Source organism: Capra hircus, chromosome 21 (genome assembly GCF_001704415.2).
Source record: "Capra hircus breed San Clemente chromosome 21, ASM170441v1, whole genome shotgun sequence".
Classification (NCBI taxonomy): domain Eukaryota; kingdom Metazoa; phylum Chordata; class Mammalia; order Artiodactyla; family Bovidae; genus Capra; species Capra hircus.
This window is the reverse complement of record NC_030828.1, coordinates 68,393,131-68,407,342: the sequence shown is the minus strand read 5'-3', so window position 1 is coordinate 68,407,342 and position 14,212 is coordinate 68,393,131. Positions and strand designations below refer to the sequence as shown.

At 66.0% G+C, this 14,212-nt stretch overlaps 1 protein-coding gene across 1 annotated transcript; it reads right to left on the bottom strand.

Annotated features, from left to right (window-relative positions):
* Window positions 246-14,008, bottom strand: LOC108638457 (inverted formin-2-like; the record flags this gene model as incomplete). The annotated part of the gene is given in 5 exon segments (XM_018065865.1): window positions 246-405; window positions 481-576; window positions 578-597; window positions 1,706-2,105; window positions 13,831-14,008. Coding segments are annotated over 4 exon segments (667 nt in total), but the record flags the coding sequence as incomplete, so codon positions are not given.

The following is a 14,212-nucleotide window of genomic DNA, read 5'->3' as shown; positions in this document are numbered from 1 at the left end:
GGCCAGGCCTGGACGTCAGCGAGCCGGCCTGCCTCCCTCCACGCGGCAGCCTTGCACCAGCATCCCTCCAGCGCTACCGTCCAGGGGTCTGAGGCCCTGCGTCCACTGAAGGGAGCGGGAGGGCAGGAGGCTTCCCAGGCCCAAGCAGAGCCCGCCCCAGGGCCCTGGAGAGGGGCGAGGGGCATCGTCCCGAAGCGGGCAGCGCGGGCCGGGTGGCCAGGGCCCGGCGCAGAGGTCAAGGTTACCGATGAACTCGCTGCGCAGCTGGGCGCGGGCGCGGACGTCCTCGGGGCCGAGGATGATGGCGTTGACCACGCTGAGCAGGGTGGCCACGTAGGGCACGTTGTCGCTGTCCGAGAGCTCGCTCATGATGACGCTGAAGCGGTACTGCTGGCCACACACTGTCTGCGGGGTGGGGGGGGCGGGCAGGGGTCAGCGTGCCCCCAGGCTCCGGCCCGGCCTCCACCACATGTGGCTCACCTTGTAATGGTCCAAGGCGTCCAGGGTCAGGGCGTGGCCCTCGGGCGAGTAGATGCACAGGGCGGCCAGCAGCTCAAACACCTGCTTCTTGACCATCCACGTTGGACGTGTCCAGAGCTGCCAGAGGTAGGGGCCTCTCAGAGGGGCTCGGGGCCCCCTCCTCTGGGTCCTGCCCTCCCCATGCCTGCATCCGCCGCCGGGCCCAGGCTCCCACCCTGCAGCTGCCAACCTGCAGGGCTGACAGAGACCAGGGCCCACCGCCCACATCAGGCACTGGTCTCTGGACATGCTGGCTGCCCCCAGGACCCCCGGAAGGGGTGTGGAGGCAGGCATGGCCCCAGTCACTGGGGTTCTACTCCCGACAGCCCTCAGGTCTAAGTTGCAGGCTCTGGGCCCAAGGCCCACACTGGCACTGCTCCCAGCACTGAGCCCATGTTTTCTCCAAACTTAGAGCAACCGTGTTTGCGACTCACAGCCCACGAAGCCGCCTTGTCCCCGTGGCCCCTGCCTTCCACCACACTCCTGGAGCTGGGGAAGCTCTGGGGGTGTCTCCTGGCTGACCCTGCTAAGACTAAGGCACTAAGGACTCTGCAGACGGCAATGGCTGGGCCTGAGCCGGGTGGTTTCTGGTTCACTCGCCCACCTGGGCCCTGCCTGCCCTGGAGCCCCATGCATCAGTGGGGGCAGCACAGCCTGGCAGGCAGAGCATGCAGTGACCACTGTCCACCAAGGGCCACCTGGGGTCTCCCCCAGGTTGGGGACTACGTCTAGCCACAGCCTGGGGAGACTCCCTAAAATAGGTGAGTGGGCCAGAGCTCAGAGGGTGAGCAGGACTCGGCAGGCACACATGGGCACCACAGCCTGAGCGGGGAGGAGGCGCCCCCGGGAGGCCAGTGCAGAGGCGGGGGTGGGGTGGAGAGTGATGCCAGCGGGTGGCCCAGAGCCGAGGAGCTGGAAACCAGGCGGAGTGGAGGGGGCCCCCTCAGAGGGACATGTTTCTGATCCAGTCGACTCCGACTGCCACGGTGTGGACCGGGCCCTCAAGGCCAGAGAAACCTCAGGCTGGGGCAGAGCCTGGACTAGCACCGGGCTGGGCGGAAACGCAGGGGAAGTCACAGAGCAGAGCGGGTGACCAGGTGCAGCTGGCGGAGGATCACGCTGCAGTGTCCCGGCTTCAGAGTGGGCGGCCCGCCCCTCCCACCCTGCGCGCGTGCCCGGGCCTCACCCAGGGAGAGCTGGCGCACGTAGGCCTGGTTGCTGAGAATGTACCGGATACCCTCCTGGGAGTTCATTACGGCGCGCACGCAGCTGACGCACGTGAGCTGCAGCAGCGCGTCGGCGATGCGAGCCACGCCGCGGCCCGACAGGCGCGCCAGGGCCTCCAGGAGCAGGTCCAGGCCGCTCTGCTCCAGGAACTGCACCATCCAGCCGCCGTCGCTGCCCTCCAGCCGCTTGCGCAGCCCCGAGTAGTTGACCACGGAGGGCACCTGCAGCAGCCGGATGCAGAGCTCGGGCTCGGCGCTCTCCAGGTTGGCCTCCGTGGGGTCCGAGTCCTGCGGCCCCAGCTTCTCCTTCAGCGCCGCCCACTTGCGCTGCGCGCCCTCCTTCACCGACATCTTGCTCAACTGCGGGCGGGAGGAGACGGCTGTGAGCCCGGGGCCTACAGGGCACCCGCGGCCCAGCGAGGCGGGGGCAGGCGGTGTCCCTTGCTCCGTGTCTCCACCTCCCGACAGAGGACTCGCCTGCTGATGCCCGGGGGACCCGCTGTGCTGGCAATCCCTCATCCCGCCAGGCCTCCCGCTCCCCACAGGCGTCCCCTGTGCCAAGCGCCTCTTACACCCACCCCTGTCTCGGTCGTCATAGCAACCAAGGAGGCCGCACCCCTCCCCTCACGGTAGGCACTAAGACCCTAGGAGGCCTCATTGGCAGGAAGGCCACTGGCCCAGTGGTGCTCAGGCAGCAGAAATAGTGTGTCTGGGGCTCCTTCACCTGGACCCCAGGGTGCTCCCCTGCCCAGTGGACAGGCTCAGATGGGGATGATAGGTGGGCGGGGACAATTCCACACCCTGGGCATTTCCAGACTGCCCACGGCACCAGGAATGTGGCTGGCTCCAGGGTCACGTGCAAGGCCCACTCGATTCCAGGCACAACCAGGGACCTTTGGGGAGCAGCCCTGCCAGGCCCCAGCTTCTGTGGGCTTCACTTTGTCAGTCAGTGTGCAGGGGGCAGGGACCAGCGTCCCCCAGGCCCGGGGCTCTCGGACACTGACCTGGATTCAGCTACAGGCAGTCTGATGGCTGCCCAGAGAACATCCCCCAGAGGGCGGGGGGTGGCCCAGGTCAGGACATTCCCAAACACTCCACTCTCAGACCAGAAGAGTGGCGATGGAGGGGAGTCTCTCTGCATCAGCACGAGAGCTGGTTGGGTCCCTCTCCTGGGGCCCAGGGCTGTGATGTGGGCCCCAACCCGAGCCCTGGGACTGGCCTAGAGGGTCAGAGGTAGCCCAGGCTCTTCTGTGACCATGTATGGTCTTGTACTTAGCATGTGAGCGGGGCAGCGTGGAGCTCCTGGGCTGGAGGCTCAAGGGGCAGGGCACGGTGACACCACTGCGCCGCATGCCGGGGGGCCTCATGCTGGCTCTGCCCACCCTGACCCCTGATCTCCCACCACCCGGAGGGGGGTCACAGTACACCCCCCACTTCGCAGGAGGGAAATGGAGGTGGCACCCAGGGAAGCAGGGTCACGCACGTGCCCAGAGTCCCAGAGATGGAAATGGCAGAGTGAGGCTGGCCCCCAGAAGGTGGCCTGGGGCCCTTGAGAGGCTGGCGCCCACTGTGGCATCACCCTAAAGGCTGCTGGCTCTGGCCAGTTACGGAGGAGACCCCGGGGGCCAGCCGGGGCCATGCGTGAGACAGGCTGAGGGGCAATGGCCCAGGTGCCCATGCTGGGCAGGGCTTGGGGTCCCCAGCACTCGCCGTTCACTCCTGGAGGCCCTCCCCCCAACCTGGGTGAGGGTCTTGGGTGTCCGCCCCCGTGAATTAGGAGACAGACGGGCCCCTGGGCCGGGAAGCTGGTGTGTGTCAAATGAGAGCAGAACTGAAGTTCTGCCCTCAGTTCCGCGTGAATGACGCCTGTTTCCCTTCCTCCATTGATACGGAGGGATGAGCTAGCAGTGAGGAATCTGCCGCAGCAAAAATAGACGTGAGGCTTTTCTTAAATAGAAATGAGACTTTCCTGATAGAGAAGGAAAGTAAGGAAACAATGAACAGGCTGGGAAAAGAGCGTAAACAGGCCTAAGAGTTTGAAAGTCTCAGCTATTCTTTACCTGTTGCCACTAGCATAAAGCGCTCGCAGGTGGGCTTGTCCTCAGCAGAGCTGATCTCTCTGGCTTCGCGCCAGCTGCTCTGTATCGGGCATTACCTCCCCCTCCCCTCTCACTGTTGTTGCTTTAGTCGCTCAGTCGTGTGTGACTCTCTGCAGCCCATGGACTGTAGCCCGCCATGCTCCTCTGTCCATGGAATTCTCCAGGCAAGAATACTGGAGTGGGTTGCCATTTCCTTCTCCAAGGGATCTTCCTGACCCAGGAATTGAACCCTGGTCTCCTGCCTTGGCAGGTGTGTTCTTTATCACTGACCCACCAGGGAAGCCCCACGCTTGTAGCATTCTACATTTCAAAAAGATCAGGAGTCGAAAACTTCAGGGACACCAGACTTGGTGATGTCAGCTGAGTTGCCCAATGTCAGCTGTGACCACTTTGAAACTTTGCAAAAGAAAGGGAAAAGAAGAAAAAAAGGCAAGCCCTTCATGAGGTCACGAAGCCTCTCCCTCTCCCGAGGGGGGCGGCGCTCCTGGGGCACTAGCCTCCGGTCTCCCTCTTGCCTGGCAAATGGTAAAGCCGCCCGTTTCTCTCCACCAAACTCTGTTTCCATGTTTCTTCTATTAGGCATTGGTGGACAGGGAGCCAAGATTTTGGAAACACCTGAGTTTCCGGAGCCTCCCCCCACCCCCCTGGGGGCCTCCTGGCAGTTCAGCAGCCCCTCCTCTGTCTGCAGGGGCCCCCCCATCCCTCATCCTCCCCCCTGCCCTGCAGGACCCCTGGGTCCTCCTAGGAGGCAGACTGGCTGGGGCAGGGCGGGGGGCCCCTGACCACTGTACCCCCAGCTCCGGCCCTCTCAGCAGACACTGGCCGAGCCCCAGGTCAGGCTGCTGCAGCAGCTGCGGGGGGGGGTGGGGGCATGCGGGGTGTCCCCAGGGGCCCCTGTGGCCTGGGCCCGGTACTGGACCCGGCTCGCCCCACGAATGCAAGGTTTAACCCACCCTCCAGGCCCCCAGGTACTCACCCAGATACGCAGGACCTTCCGGCTGCCTCTGCCCACCCAGGCTGGGCCCTGCCTGGGGCTGCCCCCCACACTCCCCTGGCTTCTCATCGCTGCTGCCCACCGACGTGCCCAGCTGCCCCTCCCAGGCAGCCTCGCGGTGTGGGGGAGGGGCACTCCCACCAGCACTGTGAAGAGCCCGGCGGACGGACAGACAGACCTCCGCACACACTGCCACCGGCCGTGGGTGCCGCTGCTTAAGGAGCACCCAGAGCTGACCCTCCCTTCCTGCCCCCGCCTCCCCTGGCCCGAGGCCCCGGCTGCCTGGCACAGGCTGGGCGGACCCAGCAGAACTCTCCCAGACCAACGCTCTGGCCTCCAAGTGTGTCTCCAGCCAAGAGCCCCAGGGGTCCCCTGACGCGGAGAAACAAGCTCCCAGAGGCCACCGGGTCACCAGAGCTGCCCAGGATTCCCCACACACCCCTAATTCCCGGGGCCACAGGCTCACTGCCCCAAAAGACCCCCCACAGGGGAGCCCCTGGGTCTGAGGGGAGGGGAAGCCCAGCTGGTGACCAGCCCGGTCTGCCCACCTGTCTGCCTGATACTAGGCCCTATGTCCTGCAGCCAAGCTGCCCTGGTAGTCCGCCACCACCCCCCCACGCACTGAGCCAGTCAGAGAGGGTGCAAGGGGCTCCACTGGCCACAGCCCACACAGTCCAGTGAGCACAGGGCATCCAGCTGGGAGAGCAAGCTCAGCTAGGGACCCAGAGGCTGAGGTGGGTGACTTTTCTCCCTCTGTGATGCCTACCAGGCTGCCAGCCTCGTCCAGGGTCCACCTGGTCAGGCCCTAGGACAAGGATATCTTCCTAGAAACATTCCCACCACTTTTCAGGATAAAGAGTGAATATATAATGGAGCTCAGCCAGACCATATACAGACTCTGACCCACAGGGGCAGCCACCAGACCAGAACCACCAGCACCCCCACAGGAAGCAGCCCAGGACGCAGCCCACTCCCTGTGGGCCAGACCTGCAGGATGTCAGACTGCAATCTCTAGCGACAGCCCCGGAAGCCCTCCGAAGGCCCTGGGACATCCCCCCACGGCCCAGGCTCCATCAGTAACCCACAGCTTCCTGGGCTTTGTCCTCGCTTCCCACTGAGGACCAAGCAGAGAAAGCTGGACAGGACAGGACATCGCCCAGCCACTGCATGGGGGCCCTCATCTCCTCAGCCGTGCAGCCCCCATCAGGACCCGGGAAGCCCCATCCTGTAAAGCAGCTTTCTATACACAGAAAATAGTTTAACATAGTAATACGTGTTATATAGTCAAGGGTGTGTAGGTAGCGTTCTATGTATATAGTAACCACACGGCGGTGATTCCCTGGCTGCTGCAATTCCGAATAAACAGCTTTGCCTGTTCCCTTCTGGGTGGTGACTGAGCATCTCTGCAGGGAACACTGGAGGGACTCAAGGAGGGAACCAACGTTTACGGCTCTCAGGAGCGCAGGCTGTGGGCGACGGCCCTTGGGGACAACGCAGGGACCCTGCGTGGGAGGCAGCGAGCCGGAAGCCGGGCTGCAGCGGGTTTTCATACTGAAACCGGGCCTGGCGGGCACCGGGCGAGCGCGCAGGGCCCTCACGGCTGTGGTCATTCAGTCCGTGGATGCCAGGCTCTCAGCCCCGGCCTGCCATGTCCACAGACTGAGCGCCCACCCTGCAGCCAGGCCGGGCGCAGACACCAGGGCTCCGAGGGACAGGACCCGAGGGGCGGGGCCTCGGGCCCAGCTCTGTTCGTGGCAGGAACCCGAGGGGCGGAGCCGCGGCCTGGATGGGGCGGGGCCAAGGGGCGGAGCCGCGGCTCTGCTCGGGGCGGGGGCGCGAGCTCAGGACTGTGTTCCCGGCGCTCAGGGCTCCCTCAGGCGAGGGGCGTGGCCAGCCCGCCAAGGGCTGGGCCTGCGCAGGAATTTGGAATCAGCACCGCAGGCTGAGAAAGTCTGGGGCTCCCAGGGTCCAAGTTCAAGAGGCTCAGGCCAGACCCTGTACCTCGAGCATCTGAAACGTCGGGTGCTTCAGGACCTCTTCTGTCCTCCAAGCAGACCACCACACCCCGTACCGAAACTACAGCGGACAAAGGGAAGGGCCCTTTGCAGGGGAAGCCCCCGAGGCTCTGACATTAGTGGGACGTTGACCATAGATCCTTAGCGTTCATCTTTCTTCTTCCGTTAACGTGGGGTGTCCTCTGGGAAGGGGTCATGCCTTCCCCTTCCGACTGGGACTCTGGAAGATAGGGTCTCCCTCTGAGCTTTCCCAGGGTCCACTCACTGATCTGGGTGTCCTGCTCACTGGCATCACCCAGCCCACACAGGTGCCACCTCCTCAGACACCCATCTGGCTCTCCTGCACATGGCCAGCCTGGCATGGTGATGCTGGCCCCTCCACCTGGGTGCCCTCATACCTGGGCAGTGGTGCAGACCTACAGGAAGCCACTACCTCTGCCTACAATAATCAAACTGTGTGTGTGTAGCAGGGGGCAGGGTCAAAGTTGGCCTCCCAGAGCCCCGAGACCAGCCCCTGCAGATGGAGAAGCTGAGCCGGGCAGACACTGGGCTGTATCCTGGACACACACTAAGCTGCGGCTAGGAGGCCCTGGAAGGGTCCAGGGCCCACTGAGCTTTGAGCAGCCTGGTGGGCAGGCAGCCCAGCCACGGCACTGAGCCTCTCACCTTGTGGAAGTGGCTGAGGTTTTCTGTTCCGCAGTCCCTGTTGGTGAGGGGTGCAAGGTGAGGGGTGTGGGGCTGGGGTGGGGACTAGGGCTAAGGAAGGCACCTGTGACGGGGAACGGTTGCTGGCAGCTGGGGAGACAGCTTGGGGCAGCCCTGCTGGCATCAGCACTGAGCTGGGGTGCTTCTGGGCCCAGAGCCAGCAAGGCTGGGGGCGGGGCGCACAGAGTGAGCTCGTCTCCCCGGGGTGGGCGGTAAGCCGGCAGGAGCGGGGTTCCGGAACTGGGAGGCAGGGGCTGCCACACAATATTTTTAGCTCCCAGAAAACCAAAATTTTTCCACTGCCTGGCAACTCTTGGATTACATTCCTGGCAGCTCCCTGGAGCTCAGGGGCAGCCCAGGCCCTTCCCGCTGGGAGGGGGAGCTGAGGCTGCCCTGCCGTGACTTCCTGTCTCCCTCCTTTCCAGAATCTCGGCGTCTCTGTCATGCACCAGGCCCCGAGCCCTCTGGGGATCTTGACTGACCTGTGTGGGTCACCTGCTTTGGGCTCATCCCAGGTAGGGGGTCTTGCAGACAGGGGGCCTCGGGGAGGTAACTGAGTGTCCGCCCACCGCCCACCCGTGCTTGGGCGCAGTCCACAGGGCCTCAGGCATGCAGGGTCCCATGGTTCCCTGGTCCATCTCCTGTCCACACAACCCTCCTGCCCACTGCCACCTACGTCTCCAGGATGGGGTGCGAGGCCTCTGCCTCCCAAGCCTGACTGCATGTGAGGAGGCTGGCTGGCCACTATGGCACCCAGCAGCAGGAGAGAGGGGCCGGGGAGGCGGGTGGGCACCAAGACATCCAGGGCAGCGCCGAACTACGAAACAGAGACGACCACCAGGAGGCCGGTTGCACTGTGTGGGATTCCAACCACATGAAATGGGGTGTGTCACACAGGACACACGCCAGACACTAGAGAGGCTGCATCCAGGGGGAATATGGTCATTTCACCATGAGAAAGGGAGCCTGCAAGCACAGTGACAGAAGGGGGCCAGTGGCATCTCACAGGGAGAACTGGGCTCCGAGCGGGTCTGTCCCCAGCTCGGTCACCAGGGGTGAAAGGGCAGAGCCAGGAGCCGGGTCTCCTGCGCTGTGAGTGGAGAAGGATCGGGGCCCAGGCGGGCTGCACCAGCAGTCGGGGGAGCCAGGCTGGGGCTCGGTCCCTGGTGCCCCAGGACCTGGGTCAGGTTGGGTGGTGATAGACACAGACCTCTCTGGACCCCACTGTCCTCATTAGGAGCAGGAGTTGGCGGGGGCCCCACAGGGCGCCCCTGGTAGGGGACTGATTCGACAGGGAACACCTGCCACTGGAGGCGGTGGGTGGTGCTGCCCCTGTGCTGGGCGCACTGGGAGGAGGGCCCACCCTGCGCTGGGCACTGCGGGTGTTGGGTTTTGGGGGATGGGCTTGAGGGGATCTGGGAGTCCCCCTCCCCCAGGATGAGCCGGCTCGGGTTTGGGTGCAGGGAGAGAACAGGAAGGGCGGAGGCACCCGCACCAGGAAGCCCAGCTTTCGCTTCCACCTGGCCCGCGGGCGCACAGGGGCCACGTCTGTCCTCGCCTTCCGCTGTCACCTCCTCTCTGGGCTCAGCACTCCAGGTGCACAAGCCGGGCTGACAGGGAGAGGCCTGGCCCCCCTGCCAGTCTCGGGTTCTGATCGAGCTTCCGGGGGCCCGAGGCTGGAAGGGCGGGGAGCGGCTTGGGGCGGGGAGCGGCTTGGGGGCCGACGGGGACAGTGGCCACCACTGCCACCCCCTATCGCCGAGTCAGCGGCAGCACTCGAGGGAGGTGATGTGTGCAGGCCTGCGGTTAGAGGGTGAGGAACTTGGTGGCGCCCCGAGGGGTAAGGTGTCTGGCCACAGCGTCCACCTGCAGGCTCTGCTGAGCCACAGGCAGACCCGGGGCTCGCCACCAGCACCCGCTCTGCCCGGGTTCTCTCCCGGAAGAGCAGACACAGCTCAGGGCAGCAAGCGTAGGGTCCCTCCCCTGGCCCCTGCACCCTGCAGGAAAGGCCACTCAGGGAGGAGCGCAGAGTTGGGTAAAGGAGGGGATAGGCCAGCTTCAGCCACAGACCACCGTGTGCCTGTCTGGGAGTCTCAGGGTTGCAGGCCACCCACTGCCTGCCCCAGGGGTCCCCCTGGCCCCAGCCCGCCTGCCCTGTGTGCCCGGTCCAGGCTGCCTGCCCAGAGGAGGGAGAACAAAGCAGCAGACTGGGGAGGGGGGAGGGCCCAGCCTGCAGAGCCTGGCACCGCCAGGGGCTGTGGCCAGGGCCGGGGGCAGGGGACAGCCCAGGTTCCAGCTGAGACCAGGCTCTGCTGCGGACCAGCCACGTCCCCCGGGCACGGACCTCAGCACCTCTGGCCCTGACTCCTGTCTTCACCCAGGGACAAGCAGGTTGATGCCACCCCCGCCCTCCAATCTGCCAACAGATCCGTGGATGCCAGCTGCAAAGCAGGCCCACCACTGCCAGAAAGCACGGGCCCCTGCCCACTGCCGCCTCCTTGGCCGGCTCACCGAGCGACGCTGAGCAGGAGGGTCACCGCCTTCCAGGGCCCCACTCAGCACTCCTGAGCCTCCCAACCCACGTGGCGGTGCCAGCAGCCCGACCGGACCGGGCGAGCAGGATCCTGAGTGTTGGGCATGAGATGCTGCACGCTGCTCTTTGCCAGGCACCAAGGGCCAGGCCCAGCCTGGACTTGGTTTTCACATCTGTAAAATGGCCAGGATGCTGTCCAGGGACCTGGGTTGGCTAAGCCACTGCCGCCTGCACAGGGCCGGGCCCGCCTGGCCAGCTCCCCCTCTCCTCTCAGAGATGACTGCCCAGGTCCTGGCCGTGCCTCCATCACTGCCGCCGCCATCTGGACGGCCTGGTCCTGCCCCCGGGGAACAGCCCAGAAGCACAGGGGCTGGGTGGGGGGCATGGGTATCCCCAAAGGGGGCAGCAGCTGGTCTGGGCGCCCCGGGCTGGTGCTCTCAGGCCATTTACACTCGTGCACGTGGAGCGGCAGAGCCAGGCAGGAAAGGTGGATGGCCAGCGCCCCCCGCCGCCCCCCGCCCCGGGGGCCAGGGAAAGAGCAGATGTCTGCTTCCTGGCTCCTGCGCGGGCGGCCGTGCAGAGCTGTGCGTGAGCAGAAACGGGGACGCTGGTACAGGCGCATGGGTGAAGGGAGGCATGCTCCACACTGAGGCCGCATCCCAGGGTCCCAGACGACCCAGCACCAGGCCAGACGGAGAGACTGAGGCCCCCTCACCCAGCTGGGCAGGGCCCATGCTGGTATCCACGCCCAGACCCACTGGTAACGGCAAGGATCAAGGCCAAGCTCAGGAATGGAGCAGTGCCTGCCCCAGCAGCGGGGTCTGCTGGGAGGGCGTGTGTACGTGGGTGTGGTGGCGGGGCCACCACTGTCTGCGGGGCGAGGGGCTGGGCTGGCCTCTGCCCACAGCAGCCCAGTGCGGACTCCGAGGAGCCCCGGGAAAGCACCATCCAGGGCTGTTCATGCGGCCAGAGTGGGACGGCCCTCTCCGCCTCCCCGACCCACAGCGCACAGCGCGCACCTGAGATGCTAGGGCTCAGTGGCACCGTCTGCAGAAGCGGTGCAAATCGCGCTCTCCTGCACCTCCCCAAGCGTGTTTCCAGGCTGGCCTCCCATCTAAGGAGGGCGCACAGCCCCTCCCGGGGGTCTGCCTTCCCTGTCAGGTGGGTCCAGGCACAGCCTGTGGGAGCAGGTGGTCCCCCAGTTCAGCCTCCGTCCCCATCAGGCCCCAGGGTGCTCTGATGGGGACTCAGCTCGCCAAGTCGGGTGCTGGAGGGTTCAGGACTAGCCCATGAGCAGGGGGATGCCTGAGCGAGGCCCTCAGGAACTGCAGCTGGAAAGAGTGGGGGTGAAGGAGGGGTGGGGAGGACGGGGGCTGCAGGAAAGTGGCCTCGCCCTCGCCCTCAGCCCTCAGACAGCTCAGGGGGGGCCCTCCACCCGTGCCTGCCCCCTCCCCTACTCCTAGGAGGGTCCACTGCGGCTCCCGGAGTCCAGCGCCGCCATCTGCCTGCAAGGGCTGCTGGGCTCTGGAGTCACACAAGGGGGTGCCCCGAGGGTGGGCCAGCACCTGCCCTCCACTGCAGGCCCAGGGGCAGGGGGCGCTGCTCAGCCAGGACGAAGCTCCCCCAGCTCCCAGAGCATCGCTGGCGGGACCCTGAGGCGGCTGCACGCACGTGCCTGCTGTTCCTGGGGGACTGCGGGGGTGACGAGGGGCAGGGGGACAGCCCGGCCTCCAGGTGCTGGATCCCCCGGCTGCCTACTTCTCTCCCGCTCGGGGCAGTGCTTCCCCCATGCCCAGCGTGGTGAACACCGCAGCCCCTGTAGAGGCTGGTGCACACAGGAGGGGCTTTATTGGCACCTCTTTCCAGGACGGCGGGCACTGATCCCATCAACCAAAGACCCCGTCTCCGTCTCCTCTTCCGTGAAACACAACCAACCCTCCCCCGGGGGCGTGGCAGTCAGAGCAGGTGGGGACGTTCAGGCCAGCTCACCGACTACTCTCCTCCACTCATTCGGCCCACAGACCCTCAGGCGGTGGCGGGGACTTCACCTCTGGGTTTCCCCTCTGGCCACCCTCACAAACCAGGGGCTCAAGCCCACCTCTGGGCACACTGCTGCCCGGGTCCAGGCCAGGCCAGCTAGTCATGCCTGCACACAGGGCCATGCCCCTCTCACTGCCCAGGATCCATCCCTCCCTCCCACCACCTTCACGAACCAGTTCACTTCTCCAACCCAGGAGACAACTGCACTTTGATGAAAGGCAAACGGAGTCTATTCAGGGCATAGCTTCCCGGCCCGGTTTAAGGGGGAGGTGTATGCAATTAGCTCCGACAGCCCGTCAGCACCTCCACGCAGTGGGGGCCTCACCTGGTGGTTAACTCTCTGGCACGAAGGAGCAGAGCCTTCGGGGGACTGGCCACCTGAGTTGGTCACGGGAGGGCAACCCCACCGGTCACCTGGGTTCACACCAGCTCCGCCTCCACCCGCACCTGCCCTGATGACCTGTCAGCTCCAAGCTGGGCGCTGGCAGCTCCTGGGAGGGTGGACCTGGGCAGTGGTCGGAAGGGGCTGACGGTACCAACTGGGCTTTGAGCAGAAAGTTGATGCTGGGCTGGAAAGGGGTGGGTGGGAATGGTGTGAGGTCTCAGACTCCAGACTGGGACCGAAGGCCCTGGCAGCGGCTGCAGGAGGGCCGCAGCATGCACGCCACCCCCCTGCCCCCTCCCCTGCCCTGGGCAGCCATGCCAGGGAGTCTAGGGCTTTGCTCCAGGTCCCCAACTCCTCCACTGCTGGGCGACATAGGAGGTCCAGGCCTGAGCCACTGTCCCCACTCTGTGGGTAAAGATAGGGAAACTGAGGCCCTAGAAGGCCAGAGTCCTGGCCGGTTCCCATTGCCAAAGGGAGAAGGGGGAAGGGCTGGTGGGGAGGGGACTTCCCACTACCGATCCTGCATGGGTGTGCCCGACCTCTGGCCTTGTTCCTGATTCCTGGCTGGGGCAAGGGCTTGGCCATCACAGGGCCTCTGACTCCTGGTGTGTCCGGCTGGGGAGGGGCAGCCTGGGGCCTCAGGGGTCAGGCGGGCACAGCTGGGGGTGGGGGGCAGCACAGATTCCCTCCTGAGGTTGTGGTCACTCCCCAGGTTCTTCCCCAGTAAGGGGTCCCAGGGTGAGGCTGGAGGAGCAGGGGCTAGACTGCCAGCCCTACTCTGGAGAACGGAGGGCAAGGCCGGGGCTAAATCCCCTAAGGCCTGCCTGAGGAGTGCCCAGGACGCCTGCGCCCACCTGCTCCCCAGCACCTACAGACCCAGCAGCTCAGACGGGGCCGAAGGCCACCGCGTGCCCGGTGTCACCGGGCGGCGGCCGCGAAAATGAAGTTTATTTTCCCAACTGTGGCTGATTCATGGTCAGGATGTGGCAGCCGCAAGGCGGGGGAGACCTGCCGGCACTGGATAGGGCGGCGGCCCGGCCGGCCCTCGGCCCACCGCTCGCGGGCAGCGCGCGCTCGGGCGGCGTCTCCGCGCCGGGGCCGGCAGTCTGGGGCGGGGCAGAAGCCTACGGGGCCGGGGCGGCGCGGGATCCCCGCCGGGGAGCCGGGACCCAGCTGCCCTGCGCCGCGGGGCTGCGGGCTGCCACCCGGGCTGCACACGCCGCTACCTCAACTCCGCTCCCGAGCCGCAAGCGCCCCACGGCCCCGACTCAGTTTCCCCGCGGCTCCCAGCCGACCCAGAGGGCGCGGACTTACCAAATAGGGACGGCGGCCGAGGGCGGGGATGGGGCCGGCGTTTGGTCCGGGTCGGATGAGGGGGCCGCGGGCTGCCGGCCCACCTTGCTGCTCCGCACGGCTCGGGTTTGGGCTGGGACTCAGGCTCCGAGGGGCGCGCGGGAGGAAGAGGAGGCGCCGCCCAGCCCCGCCCAGCCCCTCCCGCTGGCGGCCACGTGGGGAGCGGGCGCGGGCCGGGGGCGGAGTCTACTGGGGGGGCTCCTAGAGAGGCCCCGCCCACCGCTGACCCCCGGGGCGGGGCGCCCAGGGACTCTCCCCAAGCCCGCAAATACCCGCGCCACCTCCGCCAGGCTCGGTCTGTTCCCGGGCCTCCCAGTTTCTCTCCTGCCGGGCGGGGGTGGCG